At 37.3% G+C, this 19,507-nt stretch overlaps 1 protein-coding gene across 1 annotated transcript; it reads left to right on the forward strand.

Annotated features, from left to right (window-relative positions):
• Positions 1-387: 387 nt before the first annotated feature.
• Positions 388-12,658, forward strand: LOC107761305 (putative methylenetetrahydrofolate reductase (NADH)). The gene is made up of 12 exons (XM_016579529.2): positions 388-791; positions 1,102-1,337; positions 2,060-2,120; positions 7,219-7,301; positions 7,439-7,612; positions 8,188-8,361; positions 8,472-8,572; positions 8,653-8,764; positions 9,484-9,564; positions 9,644-9,821; positions 11,329-11,663; positions 12,299-12,658. The coding sequence occupies exons 1-12, from the start codon at positions 626-628 to the stop codon at positions 12,380-12,382; spliced, it is 1,785 nt and encodes a 594-aa protein (XP_016435015.1). The 5' UTR covers positions 388-625; the 3' UTR covers positions 12,383-12,658.
• Positions 12,659-19,507: the final 6,849 nt, after the last annotated feature.

Here is a 19,507-nt window from a genome sequence, read left to right on the forward strand (position 1 = left end):
TTCTTGCAAACTCTATTAGAGTTATAATTACAACTTAGTCTCTTTGCTTGTATTTAAAATCAAATTATAGAATGTCAAGAATTTAAAAGAGAAAAATAAAGTAAAATACTTACCTATCCAGAATGTAATCACAAAGTAAGTTCGTAGAACAATTGACAATCATTATGCTCAATCTCAAAATTTTTACTCAATTGGTTAGAGTCTCGTACTAATAACATGTTATAAAATAATAAAAAAAAGAAAAAAGTATTGCAGAAAAAATTGAATGTGATAATTCTTATTGATTTGAGATCAATTACAATAAAATAGAATAACTCTATTTATAAAGAAAAAGTAACTTGACCGCCAAGTAACAATCTAAAATATATACATTTGAATTCTATTTATAACAAAAACAAAGTTGTTGGTAGATTTCACGACGGGCCACAAAGGTTGTTGGATCTTTCCTAAAGTCTTCCATTTGTAGCCGTACATCACCCACCACAACTCCACCAACTCTCCTCATCTTCTACTACCTATATACCTCTCAACCCCTCCTTTCTCCTCATCCCCTGTATCCATTTTCACAAACCCTTCTCCTAACACCCTCCATTTCTCTATACATTGTTTCTTTCCCTGTTAAACAATGAAGGTAATTGACAAAATTAACGAATCCGCGAAAACTGACAGAGTAGTTTTCTCCTTTGAATTCTTTCCCCCAAAAACTGAAGATGGGGTTGATAATTTGTTCGAAAGAATGGAAAGAATGGTCTCACATAATCCCTCTTTCTGTGATATTACATGGGGTGCAGGTAATAATTCTTATTTCATTTTCTTTTTGTATATTGTTGGCTTGACATGAACTTAAATAGAGAAACATGATCAATGAGGATTCATAATTATGAATCCACGATTCGTAGTTTATGACTTATGATTTTCAAGTTAATATACAATAATAACTAGTTGACAGTCAAATATTTATAGGTATTTAGTGGATTTCTTGGTACAGGTATAGGCAAAAGCTACTGGATTCACGTGAACCTATATGTAACAATGTAGATCTGCCGCCCACTTATTTGGTACTAATTCATAGTTTTTGTTGTTGTTGTACGTGGGGTACAGGTGGATCAACAGCAGATCTGACACTTGAGATTGCAAACAGAATGCAGAACATGGTTTGTGTTGAAACCATGATGCATTTGACTTGTACGAATATGCCTGTTGAGAAAATTGATCATGCCCTTGAAACTATCAAGTCTAATGGGATTCAAAATGTTCTTGCTCTTCGCGGTGATCCTCCTCATGGACAAGATAAGTTTGTTCAAGTTGAAGGTGGTTTTGCCTGTGCCTTAGATCTGGTAATTCCTCCTCATGTCCCCTATCCACATTTGGATCCAAGTTTTTAATTTGATGGATTTAATCTTTAGGTTCTTACATTGAACCCCATTTCAGTTTCTAAATTATGAGTTCAAAAATTTGATAGTTGTCGGAATTTTTGTAATATATATCTATGTTCCGCGTTGAAAGTACTTGCTAAGTTGAACCCATTGACTATATGGTCCATCCGTGTTGGAAATACTTGCCGATGTTAGCAATAGTTTCAACTGAACACATTGCTTGTTTCAACTGAACACAGTGCTTTTAGCTTACTGAAAAATGTACACATATGAAAAATAATTGAACTTTTATATATGATGGCCATGTCTATTTTGAACCCATTATTGAATCTAAATCCTGAATCCGGCTTAGGTTCTGTATTTGTAGTCTTTGATCTGGGATCTGATTGATTACTCTCATACAGTAATTCTTCCTGAACACATTGTTTGCAGCAGTTTTAAGTGCACATTTGCTTTTAGATTGAAACATATGTGTGTGTGTGTGTATATATATATTGATGAAAAGCAATAAGCTTCATATATGATGGCTACGTCCACTCTTAACTCATTGCATCTAAATCCCGAATCCAGATTAGGTTCATTATTTGTAGTCTTCGATATGGGACCTGATTGATTTGTCTATTCTTCGTTCTACTGGTATAACAGTTGTGTTAAAATTTGATTGATTTGATCTTCCTTCGCAGGTAAAGCATATGCGGGCCAAGTATGGGGACTACTTTGGGATAACTGTTGCGGGTTACCCAGGTTAGTTACCAATTTATTGGAATTTTTGGTGTATGTAATTACTCCATTTATTTCAAGTAGGGCTGTATTTTGTCCCGGGCCCGGGCCTTAGTGGGCCTAACGGGCCGGGCCTCGCGGTCCCGGGCTTCGTGGTCCCGGGCTCTGGCGGTCCCGGGCCTGGCGGTCCCGGTCTTCGTGGGCCTAATGGGTGGAACCGGCCCGTGACGGGCCTAAGCCCACATGGTCCTGTGCTTAACGGGCCGGGCTCGTGGGCTTCGCGGGCCTAGCGGGTTTTTTTTTTTTTTTTTAAAGACAATTTCTTGTAGTATCATGGCTATATTAATATGTAGTATATATGTATATCTAATTATTAAAGTGCTTGACGAAAAAGAAAATAACAAAACAATAGTAAAACACTAAATTGTCATGCATAAATATCACTTCTTGATATTATATTGTATCTTATGTATATATATTCTCTTATATATTTTCTTTTAGTATATATATTGTATCTTATGTATATATTGTAGCTTATAAATATATTTTCTTGTAGTATATATATTGTATATTATGTATATATTGTAGCATAATATATTTTCTTGTAGTATATTATATTGTATCTTATGTATATATATTCTCTTATATATTTTCTTGTAGTATATATATTGTATATTATGTATATATTGTAGCATAATATATTTTCTTGTAGTATATATATTGTATCTTATGTATATATATTCTCTTATATATTTTCTTGTAGTATATATATTGTATATTATGTATATATTGTAGCTTATAAATATATTTTCTTGTAGTATATATATTGTATATTATGTATATATTGTAGCATAATATATTTGCTTGTAGTATATTATATTGTATCTTATGTATATATATTCTCTTATATATTTGCTTGTAGTATATTATATTGTATCTTATGTATATATATTCTCTTATATATTTTCTTGTAGTATATATATTGTATCTTATGTATATATTGTAGCTTATAAATATATTTTCTTGTAGTATATATATTGTATATTATGTATATATTGTAGCATAATATATTTTCTTGTAGTATATTATATTGTATCTTATGTATATATATTCTCTTATATATTTTCTTGTAGTATATATATTGTATATTATGTATATATTGTAGCATAATATATTTTCTTGTAGTATATTATATTGTATCTTATGTATATATATTCTCTTATATATTTTCTTGTAGTATATATATTGTATCTTATGTATATATTGTATCTTATAAATATATTTTCTTGTAGTATATATATTGTATATTATGTATATATTGTAGCATATAAATAATTCTAAGTATAGACAAAGAAATATTGCGAAAAGAAGCTCATGGGTAGAAGCAATAAATTTTATTACCAAAAAATGACATATCTTTCTTAGTCATCCTTCCCCCAATGGAATGAGCACAACAAGGTACTAATACCACCATTAGAAGGAAAAAAACTAAGGAAGATGTGCCAAAATACAAGTTACATATTATTCTATGTATTATCTCTAACAAATCTCATAAATCCTTCAAGGTTCGGAGGAGGTTGCGTTGGTGGTGGTGGAAAAGAAGCTTGTTCATCACCACTTCCGGGCGAAGCCGAATCCTCCGTAAGTTCCGCTATCATTTCTTCATAAGCTTCATCTATCGCCGGTTGTGCTTCTGCAATTCCAAAGTTTCTTCTTTCCGAGCGGATCCAATCTCTAAACAATACTGATTTTTCCAAGCTATCCCTCATAGACGCTCTATGATCACCTATTTGCAGTCTTGCTTGACTGAAAGCGCTCTCTGATGCAACAGTTGAAGCTTGAATTGATAAAATATCCCGAGCCATCCTTGCAAGAACAGGAAAATGTTTTTCCCTTGCCTTCCACCATTCCAAAAGATCAAAAGAGCCGTCTGGATTCTCCTTTTCAAGTCCCTGAGACAAATAAACTTGAAGCTCATTTAGATGTGAAGTTTCATCATAATTTTCACCTTGAGACCCCTGAACTCCGTCCAAGATTTAAGAGCTTTTAAGCCCGCAACTCTTTTAGAGGATTGTGAGCTAGACGAAGTAGGGGTTGGAATAGTTGGCCTAGCATGCTCTAAGGCAAGTTGATAAGCATTATAAACTGTTTGAGCGTTAATCTTAATTGAAGCTTTTGCATCTGCAAGTGTCGCAATTTCCTCATTTGAAAGATCTAAAGCCTTATAAATATTTGAATACCAAAAATGAGGACCTCCCAATTTCATTGTAGGATTTAGCATTGCAGCAAGACCATAAATAGGAGGGATAGGAAAAAAATATTTTTTAAACTTTTGTTTCATTTCATTTATAGCAAGTTCATAAATATCCCCACCCTCACTAAATTCAACAAACAAATCAGATAGTGCTGCAATATAAACTAAACAGTTTGAAATAGTAGGATAATATTGCCCAGAAAATGCATTTGTTGCAATTTGAAAATGTTCTAAAAAATCTAAAAGAATTTTAACATTAGTCCAATCTTGAGTGGTAAGCATTTCATCATCATCTTCACCACCTACCCGAGAATTAAACGTTGCATTAATTGGGTTTCTATATTCATATGCTACTACTAAACTTTCGTACATACAATTCCATCTAGTCGGGCAAGGTTTAGGAACCTTTCTTTCTCTAAGGCCATATTCATCACATTTTTTAAAATACTCTCTAAGTCTACTTCTACGGTTTGAATAAAAAAGCCAATTAAGAGCCATTCTAACCTTTTCAATTTCTATGTTTAATATTCGCATACCATCACCGACAATTAAATGATAAATATGACAAATACATCTAACATGGAAAATATTAGTAAATGCAGGATTTAGTGTTGTTGTAAGCATGCCTATAGCACTGGTGTTACTAGAAGCATTATCCATTGAAATTGCCATTATTTTATCGCTAAAGCAAAAATATCTACAAATATCTGCAACAGTGTTAGCTATAAATTTACCTGTGTGACGCGAATTAATTATTCTATATGCAATTATGCGTTTTTGCATTATCCATTCTTCATCTATCCAATGACTTGTAACAGTTAGGTAATCACAATCATTACCACTTCTACCAATATCAGTAGTAATAGAAATCCGATTAGGTATATGAGTAAATAAATAACGCAAATATTGTTCATATTCATGTTTGAATTTATAAATATCACTCTTAACTGTTGCGCGAGGCCAACCTTTATAAGTAGGATTAAACACTCTTCTAATATAATGAACCCAATTAGGATTAGAAGCAAAAGTATAAGGTAAGCACATAACAGTAATCATCTTTGCTAATTCTTCACGATCTCTATTTGGATCGTAATATAAAATACCTCCAGTGACAGTGTTAATTCCTGGTTGAACTAGATTTGAACCTGTACTAGGGTTAATCGCAGAATCTACACTTGTCCCCTCTAGATGCGCTTTCATTTGAAAAAATCTAGCCTTATCTCTAGGGTGTGTTTTTATGTGCCTAGTCAAACTACCTGTGCCGCTACGGTCTCCTACATATTTATGCGACATTAATTTCCCACAAGTTTTACACTTAGCCTTATTTTTTTCTCTTACTTGAGTAAAAAAATTCCAAACTAATGATGTTTCTAAGCGTTTAGCAGGTTCTCTATTAAAAGTAGGAGTTTCTACAGGTGGGTCGACCGGTGCATCACTTGGGTTATTAAGAGGACTAGTAGGTGTATCATCTAAATCCGGTGCTTGAGTTTCATCATCATCCTCATTTTCCTCATTATTTTCTAAGATGGTTTCATTAGGATAAAGAGCATTCATAATTTCATCATCTAATCTATCACCTGGTGCAACATTATGATAAAATTCACTATCGGTAAATTGAAAACAAGGGTGATCACTATCAAGAATTACGGAAGGAGGAGGACGTCTAGGTTGGCGACTACTTTCAACTTGCTTATCTTTTCTAGGTCGGGGAGCCGGGGGAAGGGTAGTTGGTTGGCCACTACTTTCACCGGTTTTATCTTTTCCTTTACCAAACATTTTTTTCAAAGTAAATGCCATATTAATTATAATTATGCAAACTAAACCACACAAAAATATATTATAAAAACGTAAGAGTTGAAACGAGTTTACCGGATTGCCGAACAACTTCTTGAAAATTGAAAATCGTTGAACACTTGAAAACTTCAATTCAACAACTTCACAATTTTTCACGAAATTTCAACAATAAATTAAGTAATTGTAGTAGAGAGATTGAGAGAGATTGAGAGATATTGAGAGATATTGATGAATTGGTGAATAAAAATGAAAGAATGAGGGGGTATTTATAGTTGAGAAATGGGGAAAAGTGTAATTATATAAAGTTTGGGGTTAAAATAAAGTTTGGGGGCCAAATGGCCATTTTTTTAACTTAAAAAACGGTCATATTTTCAGCCCAAACGGCTAGATTTTAAATATGGCCGTTTGATTTTTTTTTTTTTTTTTTTTTTTTTTTTAAAATAGCCGTTGGGCCCGCCAGGCCCGCCAGGACCGGCCCAGGCCCGCCTGCCGGTCCCGGGCCAAACGGTCCCGGGCTCGTGGGCTCAACCATGGAGACCAGCCCGTGACGGGCTCAGAGGCCCACCAAGACCGGCCCACCCAGGACCGGCCCACCAGGCCCACCAGGCCCGTTAGGACCGCGGGCCCGGTCCGGTCCGGTTCAGGCCCGGCCCACCGAGCAGCATTAATTTCAAGTTCCATGATACTCTTTCGGTTTTAGAATGGTCCAAAGTGGTTGTCACTATTATTACTACTTTCACAACTTTCAAGAATTCATTCATTAAATAATTCAAAATTTAAACAATTATTTTTCTCTGTCAAACGAACTTTTGAACCATTTATCTTAATATTTTGTTTCACTGTTGCTAATATAAGATTTAACTTATACTTTAAACCCCATGTGTACTGTGTAGTCAAATACTGGTATATAAAATGGAACAACGGATATTATAAATAAAGTTTCTCCCATTCAAGTGTTTCTTTTTGGTTTCGTTTTTGACTGCGGATTATGATTTTCTTCTGCACAAATTTTTGATAAATTTGAGGGTTTTCTTCGGTTCCTATGCTATTATTGACTATGTGATTGCTTCTCAGAGGCACATCCTGATGTTATACCTGCCACTGGAATAGCTACACAAGAGACATATGAAAATGACCTTGCCTATCTCAAAAAGAAGGTAGTTATTCCCAACATTACATTTCATCTTCGGGTGAATATGATGTATGTTGCCTTAATCTGCCGTGAAGAAGAAAAGGGGAGTGCTTTTGTTTCGCTTTTAAGTTTCTGATACTTATGCAAACTTGCATTCTTCAGGTTGATGCTGGAGCTGATCTCATTGTCACTCAACTCTTCTATGATACTGATATTTTCCTCAAGTTTGTCAATGATTGTCGTCAAATTGGTATAACTTGTCCTATTGTCCCGGGAATCATGCCCATCAACAATTATAAGGGCTTCTTGCGCATGACTGGTTTTTGCAAAACCAAGGTATTCCCTTATTTTGGAGTATGATCTTTTTCTAAGTGTTGATGTATGTATCTACATGTGGGCTCAAAATATTGCTTTATACATATATCAATACATGATAACGCCAATAATTTTGAAATGTGATATTACACAATATTCTGTTAGGTACTATCCTATTGGTGTCTTTTTCTTGTATAATGTTACAAGACCTTTAAGGTTAAGATGCTTTGTGAGATATGGGTCCTTGAACCCGAAAAAAGGAGTACTTAGTTTGCAGCATCGCTCGCTGGTGAAGATGTTTGTTCAAGTGCTATATGTAGACATGCTAACTGGAAGCTCATTTTACTCCGACCAAATGTTTTAGATCCAACATTTTACTTCTTGATGTTTCTTAGGTTAACCACATGTACATGTTCTGTTGAGTATCCATTTTATTCTGTATATACTTGGTGACTCTTTTGTGGTCCGTTGTTGTATTTTTTATTTTCAGTAAAAATGATGTCTTTGATTAAGACACAAGTTGATTGTCTCCATTTTGGATGTTTAGCTTCTCCTGCATTGCAGACACTCATTTTTCTTTCTTAATGACATTATAGATCCCAGCAGATATTACAGCTGCCTTGGAACCGATTAAGGATAACGAAGAAGCTGTCAAAGCTTACGGAATTCACCAAGCGACCGAAATGTGCAAGAAGATTTTGGCCACTGGCATTAAGACCTTGCATCTTTATACGTTAAACATGGAGAAATCAGCTCTAGCCATTTTGATGGTTAATTCTTTTACCTTGTAATTGCTGCTTTAAAATATAATGAAATAGCGATATGATTTCAGAAATAGCATGAATTTTGCTTACAGTTGTAAGTTGTTTGTGATATGCAGAATCTTGGATTGATAGAAGAGTCCAAAATTTCAAGGCCATTACCTTGGAGACGTCCTACAAATGTTTTCCGTGTTAAAGAAGATGTCCGTCCTATATTCTGGTATGTAGAGATACAAATCAATATCAAAATACTGCTCCTTGTTGCGATTAGCAGCTGATCTGTTATTTGCGTTGATGCAGGGCCAACCGTCCTAAGAGCTACATTTCAAGGACCATTGGTTGGGATGAGTATCCACATGGCCGATGGGGCAATGCTCAAAATCCATCATATGGAGCACTTAGTGATTATCAGGTGATTGCCACTGATTGAGATCATACTTTTTGATGTCTAAGAGTCTTAACTAGTTGAAGAATACTAAGAGTAATAGTTATGAGGTAAAACAAAAGATAGTATAGGATACCACGTAATCCTGGAGCATTGCTGAAGCCCCTTTGTTCTGTTTCCTTTTTAGTCATATTGCTATTACATGGATAAAGTCTGGTTTGGGCAAGATGAATAAGGATTTTGTTCATTCCGTTTTACTTGTGGAGCTTTAATCTTGTTTGAGTCTAAAGTAGGCCAAACAAAGTCATAGTTATATAATTTATTTGAGTAAAGTCCAAGGAGAACTTTCTGTTTCCTGGGCTGATCAGACTACGTACATACACAATGCTTGACTTCTCAATTTAGATGCTACATAGTTGGTTCTCATCCTTCAGAGAATACGAGTGTAATAGGAGTATCCGACAAAAGGATCACCCTAAGATGACCATTTCGCTCTTTTACAATTGTTTCGAAGCTTCTATTTCTACCTAATTAAGCTATGCCATTTATTTCCGCACATCTTTTGCTTTCATAATCCATCTTGGGAATCTTTCCCCAACATTTTTCAGATATAATAGTTTCCATCTTAAATCAAACCAAACAAAGTATAAATTGAAGATACAAACTGCCAACTTCATGCATTTTGTCTAGAGTGTTTTAGTTACCTCGGTTACCTCTGATATAGCTTCATTGTTACTTTCCAACAGTTCATGAGGGCACGTTCACGTGATAAGAAACTTCAAGAGGAATGGGCTGTTGCTCTCAACAGTGTGGAAGACATCTATGAGGTATGATTTTGAATTACAGTGAAATTAATGTCAAAATCGGACTCATTTCCAAGTCCTAACGGAATTTTTACATCATCAGAGATTTATGAACTACTGTCTTGGGAAGCTGAGAAGTTGTCCTTGGTCTGAGTTAGATGGGCTTCAGCCAGAGACAAAGATCATCGATGAACATTTGGGTAACATAAACACGAAAGGTTTCCTGACTATTAACAGCCAACCAGCAGTTAATGGAGCAAAATCTGATGCTCCTTCTATTGGTAAGTTTGATGCTTAAACTTCTCATCTGTATACCAGGACGATTAATTTGTTCTTTTACTTTCAAATGACTGTATCTATATCTTTTTATTTCAAATACCAGATGTCTAAACGTGTTTTCTGAAAATTCTTGCTTTGTCAGAGCTCCTTGTTCCTTAGTACCCGTGTTTTAGATGTGGTGGGTACAACATTATCTGCTCGCCCTGTCCATTTACGTCTGGCCAGTCAATTGCCAACTGGCAGCAACCATAAGATGCTCTTTTGCTTGGACCTTATGTAGTCTCTGTCCTGTGAGTGATAGACATAGATCAGATTTATTTGCTTTTTTTTGGGGGTGGGGGTGGGGGTGGGGATGAAGGTGGTGGGGAGAGGTGCCTATATGTTTCGGTTCACTGTTGTCTAGCTTTGGAAGAAATACAATAATCTACCTTATTTATTTCTTCCTGTTGATTCCCCCGACAATCAAGTTGCAATTCTTTCTAACAAGTGGCTGAGAGTTAGCAAGCAACGTTGGCCTCTTTGCCTTTTGGCTGGAGGTTCGCTGTCTCCCTCCTTTCCAGTCCAGCAGCAGTACGGCACCTGAACTCGAAGCTACGATTGGATCTGGTCTTTGGTTGATGAATTAAGACTGTCCCTCCATCTGAATTAAAGCCCGAGGGAATATGAAAGCTACCCACCTGATCTTGGAAACAAAGCACACAGGCCCCTGCGCTGAGCTCCTTTATTTTTTCATTGTAACTGCAGATGATCTCTTAGTTAACCTCCAAACAGGGAATGCCCCCATGTCTCCGCTTCTCAAGTGTGAGCATTCTAGATAGTTTTTTTATATACTTCCCGCGCTTACTCTGTTCAATTGATTTGATACTTTAGAAACAAACACAAGGCAACAATAGGTAAAACTTAACTAATAGTGCCGGAGTCCTATGTTTGAATAAATGAGAGGTAAAATGTAGGTTCTAATGGAAAAAAAAGTAGTAATTGTTGGAGGCCCCAAGTATTGTTTCCTCATGTATTGACACTTATTTTTAGATGCTTAGTTTTCTTTAGCTAGTTGGTGTTTTTTCCACTCTTCTACTTATCGAGAGGGTGGGGATCCTAAGGCATTGAAACTTCTTTGCTAAGACCTTTCCTAGCCAATTATTATGGGAAGTTGATCAAGATATGCCGTGTTAAACCCATCGTTGCTTCATCAAACCAGAAGTCCCTAATTGCCTGATGGGAGATAAATAATAATGCAAAATCCTTTTTGGGCTGCAAAGTACCTTTATGCCATATCCTGCTTCCAATTTCAAGAATGCTCTATCTGCCCTTACTTTTCTTTCCATTGTCACTAGTTAACTCCATGTTGTCGATTAGCTACTTTTTGATTGCTAGAACATCATTTTTTTTGCCCTAAAATGTATGCTGATTCCGTCATAACTCGTGAATAATATAAATGCATGACGTCTTGCCTGATCTAATTATATTAGCCTTCCTGTTTTGCTTAGCTTTTTGACTTCTTTTTTACAGGATGGGGCGGCCCTGGTGGATACGTTTATCAAAAGGCATACTTGGAGTTCTTTTGCTCTCACGAAAAATTGAATGCTCTTGTCGAAAAATGCAAGGCTTTCCCCTTCCTTACCTATATGGCTGTGAACAAGGAAGGAAACTGGATTTCCAACGCCAACCAAACCAATGTCAATGCTGTGACATGGGGAGTTTTCCCAGGTAAGGAGATTGTACAACCAACGGTGGTTGATCCCGCCAGCTTCATGGTATGGAAGGATGAGGCATTTGAAATCTGGTCAAGAGGTTGGGCTCAATTATTCCAAGAGAGTGATCCATCAAGAAAATTGCTTGAACAAGTACGTTCACACACTTCCTCTTTCTTGATAAAAGAATGTCCCTTTTCCGTTCGTCCTTATTTGCGATGGAGAAATTTCACTGATGCTCATCCAATTATCAGTTTATTGCACCAAAATCATAAAACTAATAATGGACTCAACTATGCATATATATTACAGAAAATAAACAACTGCTGAAAAATACTAAATTTGGTCTTGCAAACACAAGGTGGTCGCTACTTTTGCAGGTCACCTTACATCATGTAGCACCACACCAAAATAAGAACCGGAAACATATCTTCACATCCAACCAAATACCTGGTTTCTTTCATTATGTGTCATGTCATGGGTTTTTTTAGCGTGTCAAAAGATGGGTTTTTTAAAAATGTTTTCCAGTGGTGCCACGTGGATTATTTTAGTGAGTTGCTGATGTGACAATACTTGCATGTCAATTTTATACATGTGGTGTCCTACTTGCTTTTTTCGAGATCAAATCTAACATTTTCGGCATTTGTTAAATTCCAATGATATATAAGGATAGTTGTTTTATTTTACTTTTGCAAAAATAGTTCTATTACTTTGACGGACAATCAGTAAAACTATCCCTTGTATGCTCTTGGACGGCTAATAAAATGGCTTCTTCATTTTGTTCACAGGTTCAGAACAGTTACTTCTTGGTTAGCCTTGTCGACAACGATTACATCAATGGAGATTTGTTTGCCATCTTCAAGGATATCTGAATTTAGCAGCCATACAGAGCTCCTAGTTATTTACTCACAATGAAGTTTCTTCTTTGGATTTGAGTACAAGGTTATGATTGTTGTTGTTTTATGTTCCTATAACAGGAATAATTCAGTGGGAATCTGTTCCCTTCATTTTTTTAACTGCAAATTTGATATACATGTTCCTCAGTCTTTTGCAACAATTATGAGTAATCACACCCCTCCTCCCCTGAGCATCTGTATACAATTTTTAATTTAGCTGTCTAAATATATAGACATGGCATTATTCTTCCAGATATAATGGTTAAAGTTGAATATTTTTACTTTGCGTTTTTGTATAAGGTACAAAAACTCACATCTATCTCTTAGGTAGAGAACACAATTCATAAAAATAATATGATTTTGATAATGCTACAGAAGAGATAAAAACTCTTACATATACGCGGATGAGTTTATTCTATGCACTGATTGTGTAAACTCTTATATACATAGATATACGCGACTACTATCTGTGTCAACAAATATGCCCTACTGGGCTGAGTCTTGCGCTCAACATAATGCTAACTTAGTTGGCAAATATGCCCTGTTGTGCTGAGCCTTGTGCTGAACATACTGCTAGCTCTGTTATTGGTGCATACTGCGTAGGCTGCTACGTCTTACATTATTGGTGCATCCTCGTGCTACCATGTGGTGCCAGCCTCTTTAAGTCTTACACACCTCAAAGCAGAGGTGGAGCTAGGATTTCGACATTGGGGGTTTTGAATTTTATAACAACGATTTCATGTGTTAGTAGTTGAGTTCTAAATTTTGTATTTGTACATATTTAATGAATTTTAAACATTAAATACATTATTTAAACAAAAGCTATTGGGTTCAGTCGAACCTGTAGCTTGGTTTGTACCTCCGCCCCAGCCTCAAATCAATGTCTGATGCACATGCTCAGAAAGATATATCACAATCAATGAACCTACTCAGGTATGACATCAACTAATTCTATGCATCTAACATGGGGGCTGGGCGGGCTAAAACACTCCCCCAAGACACACTTTTTGAGTACAAGTACTTGAAGGTTTAAAATCTCTGCTACTCAATAGTCCGAAACTCTCACGGGCCAAGCTGTAAACATGTTGATGGTTAATCGTGTAATCCCACTGTCACTCCCGTCAACTGCATTGACAGTCTCATATTTTTATGCGTATCACACTTGATAGCTTATACATGGCCACACGAATTTGTTGAACTTCAGTACACTCATTGGAAGAGACGAGCATGATGACATCAATTGAAGGGATCTTGGTCGAGAAGATGTTGAGGTGACCGGAGGGGGAACTGGGGGTGGGGTGGGGTTTTTATTGGTTAGCTTGTGCAATCAAGGAAAAATACTTGTGCCTTCTCTTTTCAAAATGAAAAATAAACTACCTTAGTAAGCTAGCTTTGTCAGCTAAACAAGCGGAAGCTAATGTTGTCTCGGGGACTCATTTTGATTAAAACAAGGGGCATGTCTGTAACGCTCTTATGTGAAATTGTAAACAAAAATGGAATTCGAACTTTTATTGATAATTGTCAACTGTATTACAACTCAGAGAATTTGCAATTGGAAACTAATGGGCCTTCAATTGGAGCTTGAGCTTTAATGGTGGAATCACCTGAGAGAACAAGAAGAAGTAAGGTAAGAGAGAGAAGAGAAGAGACGACGAGAGAGTGAGAAGAGAAGTTGGGAAATGATTTACCAGAATTTGCATAATCGTCTCCTTCCAGCTCTTTGGGATATAAAGCCCAATCTGTAACATCCCACTAACTAACTAACATGCCACTAACTGACTCAGCTGAGGGTTAATTTGTGCCCTTTATTGATTAAGCTAACTTCTAATCTCAGCCGTCTAATACAACTAATCTACTCAAACACGTGTGCTTAGGAAGGGGTAATAAGTTGCCACGTCGCCTTTCCCATCTTAGTCTCTTTATTGTATTGACCATCTCACTTTCCAAATTCAAAGCCTAGTTCGATCAATTTCCCAATTTAGAGACTCTCTTCTATAGAAATAACAATACCATCCCGTTCTAATCGTCCTTGTCCTCAAGGCCGAAGTTGAGCTACAAATTCAGGAAATTGCCTTTAGATGTACCCCCAATCCTCCCAGGTTGCTTTATCGGCCCCAAAATTCGACCATTGGACGAGAACCTTGATTGCTGCTGCATTATTCACTTTGACAATGCTTCGCTGGAGAATAGCCACTAGTTGAACCATCAAACGACCATCTTGACACAGATTAGAAGTTGTAGCTGAGTCACCACACTTGGACCTACACGCTTTTTTAGCTGGGACACATGGAAAACCGGGTGAATCTGAGAGCCTGCTGGTAGAGCTAATCGGTAAGCCACTGAACCTATTTTTTGTATGATTTGGTAGGGCCCATAGTACTTAGCACCGAGTTTTAAATTCTTTTTGACTGCCACTGAAGCATGCTTGTTTGGTTGTAACTTTAGATAAACAAAATCCCCTTCATTTAGAACTATGTCTGTCTTGTTTAAGTCTGCAAAGAACTTTATTCTAGCTTGTGCCATATGTAGATTTTCCCTTAAATGATGTAGCATGGTTTGTCTGTGATCTAGGTTAGGACCCACAGTAGTGTGAGTGAATGGGGTAGGGATCTTATGAGAATCTGAGGGGACATGTATCCATAAACAGCCTCAAATGGGGTGGTCTTTAGGGTTGTGTGGTAGTTTGTGTTGTACCACCACTCAAAAGGAAGTCACTTAAGCCAGCGTTTAGGATTGTAGAAATCATGGCTCTGAGGTATGACTATAGACACATGTTAAGCCTCTCAGTCTGACCATCTGACTGAGGATGATAAGAAGTGGACATGTTAAGCTTAGTTCCCATGGACTTAAACATTTGCTACCAAAATTGGCTAGTGAATAGGGGATCTCTGTCTGTTATTATGGACTTGGCAGTCCATGTAGTTTATATATCTCCTTCAAGAACACATATGCAACTTCCTTAGTTGTGTAGGGATGCTTAAGAGGAATAAAATGCACATATTTGGTGAGTTAGTCTACTGCCACCAAAATAGAGTTCTTGTGCCCAGAATGGAATGAAATCCATGGATATATCTTGCCATGGGCCTTTAGGGATAGGAAAGGGTTGTAATAGGCTTGGGTAATGCACATGTTCAGTCTTCACCCTCTGACACACATCGCATTTAGTTACCCATTTATGTATGTCCTCCTTCATTTTGGCCAATAAAAAACCATCTGAATTCTTCTATAAGTCCCATGTTGACCAGAGTAACCACCCAAGGGTGATTGATGGAATACCTCAAAGATTTTCTTTCTAAGATTAGCATTCCTTCCCACCCAAATCTTCTGTTTATACATGATGATGCCCTATTGTAGAATGAAATTTGGCTTGTTGGGTGATCACGGCCTACTCCGCACTACTATTAAGTAGCAAGAGAGGGTCAGAGCAGCTTTTACCCAATTTAGGGTCGGGATCGATTTTCACAGAGAGCTAGAATTTGGAATCGAGTATCTATCTAGTGTAGAGTTGCGTATGTGTTCCAAATTACACTTCTATACATTTTTGGGGTTTTTGTTTTACTTCTACTTTTATCAAACTACAATGGTAAATGAAACTAGATTAAACTAAGAGTTAAACTAAAACGGGTTGTTCAAATGGTTTAAAAGGCACTAGGGTGGTGACTTTCGCCTAGGTGGTTAATTGACGGATACTTGAGTCTAAGGCATGATTGACATGTTTGGGGAGTATGATATAACCGTTGTACGATTTTATCCACTCTACACCTCTCGGTGGTTCGAGTGATTTTGCCCGAATTGACTTTCTCAAGACCAATTGGGTATGTAAATTTGCACGAGCAATCAAGGTTCAAGTCGGGTATTACTCTCTCAAGGTTTAACCCTTTAATTAGAGATGCCAATCTCTTGAGTACGCTCCAATTCCTTGTCGGACCAATTTCGGAGACTTGGGCTCTATTTCTCAAGAAGAGCTCAAGTCAACTAAACACAAACTAGTATTTGTAACCACTAATTCACTATTAAACACGAAATTAGCCCAAATATCAAACACCCTTAGTCAATCTAGCCTTAAAACACAAGACCCATCAATTACCTATACTAGGGTTGAGCCACAACCCTAGCTTATGGGTTTAGCTACTCATAATTAAAGAAGAAAAGCAAGAAATAGATGAAGAACAACTCATGTTAATTAATTACTAAGATAAACAATAAGATTCAATGTTGAAATGTAGATAAAATTGCCCAAAATAGCTAAAGACTTCGAACCCACGAGCGCAGCTACAACTAAAAACTAGCTGATACCCTAAAAATGGGAAAAAAAGCTATTTATACTAAGCTAAAAAATCTGGACAAAAATACCCCTGCGGGGGCTAGTACGGACCGCACAAAATGGTGTGCGTCCGCACTAAGGCTCTGCACTTGACAACCTAACTCTCTGAACTCGGGCACTACGGACCGTAGAGAATGGACTGCGGCCGCGGAGGCTTTTAGTGCGGTCCGCATAAAATGGAGCGCATAACGCATTGGCTTGAACTCAAAATTTGGCAACTCTCTGATCCTCCTTACTGCGGACCACACTAAATCGAGTGCGACCGCATTGATCTTAGTGCGGACCGCACAAAACCTAGTGCGGTCGCATTGCCTTCGTGCCTGAATGTCATGCTCTCTGAACCTCACAGTGCGGACCACACAGAATGGTGTGCAGCTGCACTGGCCTTGTTTTGCTTGAGCTTTGTCTTATCTTGATACTTGTGCAAGTTTCACTCCTTTTGAGCTGATATTTGACTTCTTGTCATTTGTTGATCAAACCTGCAATCAACACAACTTGTGAGCCTTTTGGGACTATTTTGTACACATTTCTAATCAAAACTTAAGCAAGAAGGAGTATAAAATGTATCAAAATTCCTAGTTATCAACTCCCCCAACTTAAGCTTTTGCTTGTCCTCAAGCAAACAAAATAAGACCCACCCCTAAAGAGAACATCCAAAAAAATTTCAGCTGTCCTAAAGTAACCTCATCTAGCATCAATTGGGACTAACAATTGACCTCAATACAAATGAATCATTAACAACTTTTACTCTTTGAAACTCCATGGATTAAGTGCGACACAGGAGCATCAAGAGTTGACTCAACACATCAAATTTGAACTCTTTCTATTACTTGGGTCATTGTGGAACCCAAACTCACACATCTTCAACTCTCCCTAAGCAAACCTCACCTTTAGAGTAGTGGCACTCAGTACGAGGTTGATGGAAATTCACTCATCTCTCTCAAGAAAAAGTCACAAGTCCGGCTCTAAGTACCATATGCTTGCCGTTATGTGAGTCACCACTAATGTAAGCTTCATTAAACTCAAGATCATATAGGGCTTTTGTGGAGACATTGTGAAGGCTTTTGGTTCAGGGTAGGAAATGTTTGGTATAAGAAAGTTCCATCTTCCCTTAAGCACTTCTTTTGTTTCATTTGGCACACTTTCACTTGACTCTTTGAGCCATTTCAATTCTTTCTAAGGGGTTAGAGAGACACATTGTCACTCTTTCTTATACATTTCAAACCTTTTCTCCTTTTTCAACTTCCCACACCTTTCATTCTTTGCTTTTCTTGAATCCTTTTTTATTCTCTTTCATATTGAACATTCTTTTTGTCTTCTTTTTTTTCTTTTTCATTGCCTTTCCTTTTCTTCATTTTTGTATCTTTTTACCACTTTGTTGCAATCCTCGTCTCTCCCCCCAAATTTATACTTTTGCCATATGCTAAAGGAAAGATCGGGTGCCAAGAGAGGGTGTCTTTTAGAACGGGTAAAGGCTTATATCATGGTTCTTGAAAGAAAACGGTCTAGGGCTCAAAAGGGTTGACTAGAGATCTTATCATTGGTAGGTCATGGAATTTCTCAAGCTAATTTTGGACCAATGAGAGCCTATAATCATGTCTCAAGTCAAAATTCACTTAGGATTTCGCCTCAACAAACATTCAGGGCAAGTTCTAGACCAATGGCTCGGGACTTGGACTTGCAATGCGATTACTCACCACACAAGCTATGGGATTGCTAAAGATACAGAGTCGGGGGCCCACAACGACCTTAGATAAGATTTGAGTACACAATGGTCCCGAAATAGCACTTGATGATTATCAGTCAACACAAGAGTCTCAAGGTCACTACTTTCACCATCCTAAACACAATAATTTGTTTTTGACCATAAGATCAAAGGCAAATGTGCTAGACCCAAGTGAAGCTTTGTTTGAGGCACCCTTAACTACTAACTACTAAAAACGAAAAGAAAAATGGACTCAAACCCTTAAGAAGGTTGTCACGCCATCCATCATTGGGAAGAGCCACCCGGTTCACACAAACTCCACCTTTGGAAAGAACCGTGACATTAAGAAAACCAAAGGCTTATTGCAAACTTTCAAAACAAGAAGCTATGAACATAAATAAGAAGCTAAGTATGAAAAGTTGCTAAAAGTAAAATGAATATATACAAGAGGGGATTTGTCGAATATACAATAGACGGGATGAATATGTACAATGTAACATAACTTTATATACAAACCCAAAGTAAAATAAAAGTGCGAGAAATGTAACGAAATGTTAAAATTATATACAAACCAAAGATGAAAAATAAAGAAAGCATAAAAAGTATCAAATATATACAATCATCCGAATGAATCCATCAAAAGTAGGGCCTACCCCCTCAAATGAAAGCTGGCGTTGTCCCCAATGCCAACTAAACTAAACAAAGCACCAAAAAGAGAAAGGGAAAAAGGATATAAAAACTCCCTATGGCCCGTCTGCCTACATGGGCTCCTGACTGGCCCCTGGATCCTCACTGTGCTCGGGAACCTCAGACTGGTTCCCTGTGGCCTACTACTGTGCTGATGGGACCTGGGCCTGGACAGGCTCCTGAGGTGCATCCTGTGGCTGACTGGAGGAGGCCTCCGATGGGTCTGCCAACTGGATGCTGGATGACTGCATCGTCCGCTTTGGGAATCATTCTCTTCCTCTAGGGAGGCCTCTATGACTGATCCGGCTGGGGATGAACTGCTGGTACTGGATCCTGGAGTAGTAAATATAAAGGCAGTTGATCTGCATTCAGTCTGTCAACATCA

Source organism: Nicotiana tabacum, chromosome 11 (assembly GCF_000715075.1).
Source record: "Nicotiana tabacum cultivar K326 chromosome 11, ASM71507v2, whole genome shotgun sequence".
NCBI lineage: Eukaryota > Viridiplantae > Streptophyta > Magnoliopsida > Solanales > Solanaceae > Nicotiana > Nicotiana tabacum.

Excerpts from the sequence above, each read along its gene's own strand:
- LOC107761305 (XM_016579529.2), top strand. The coding sequence starts at position 626 with ATGAAGGTAATTGACAAAATTAACGAATCCGCGAAAACTGACAGAGTA. Across the intron at positions 8,362-8,471 it reads CAGCTCTAGCCATTTTGATG|AATCTTGGATTGATAGAAGA; the intron begins GTTAATTCTTTT and ends TGTGATATGCAG. Across the intron at positions 8,573-8,652 it reads GATGTCCGTCCTATATTCTG|GGCCAACCGTCCTAAGAGCT; the intron begins GTATGTAGAGAT and ends GCGTTGATGCAG.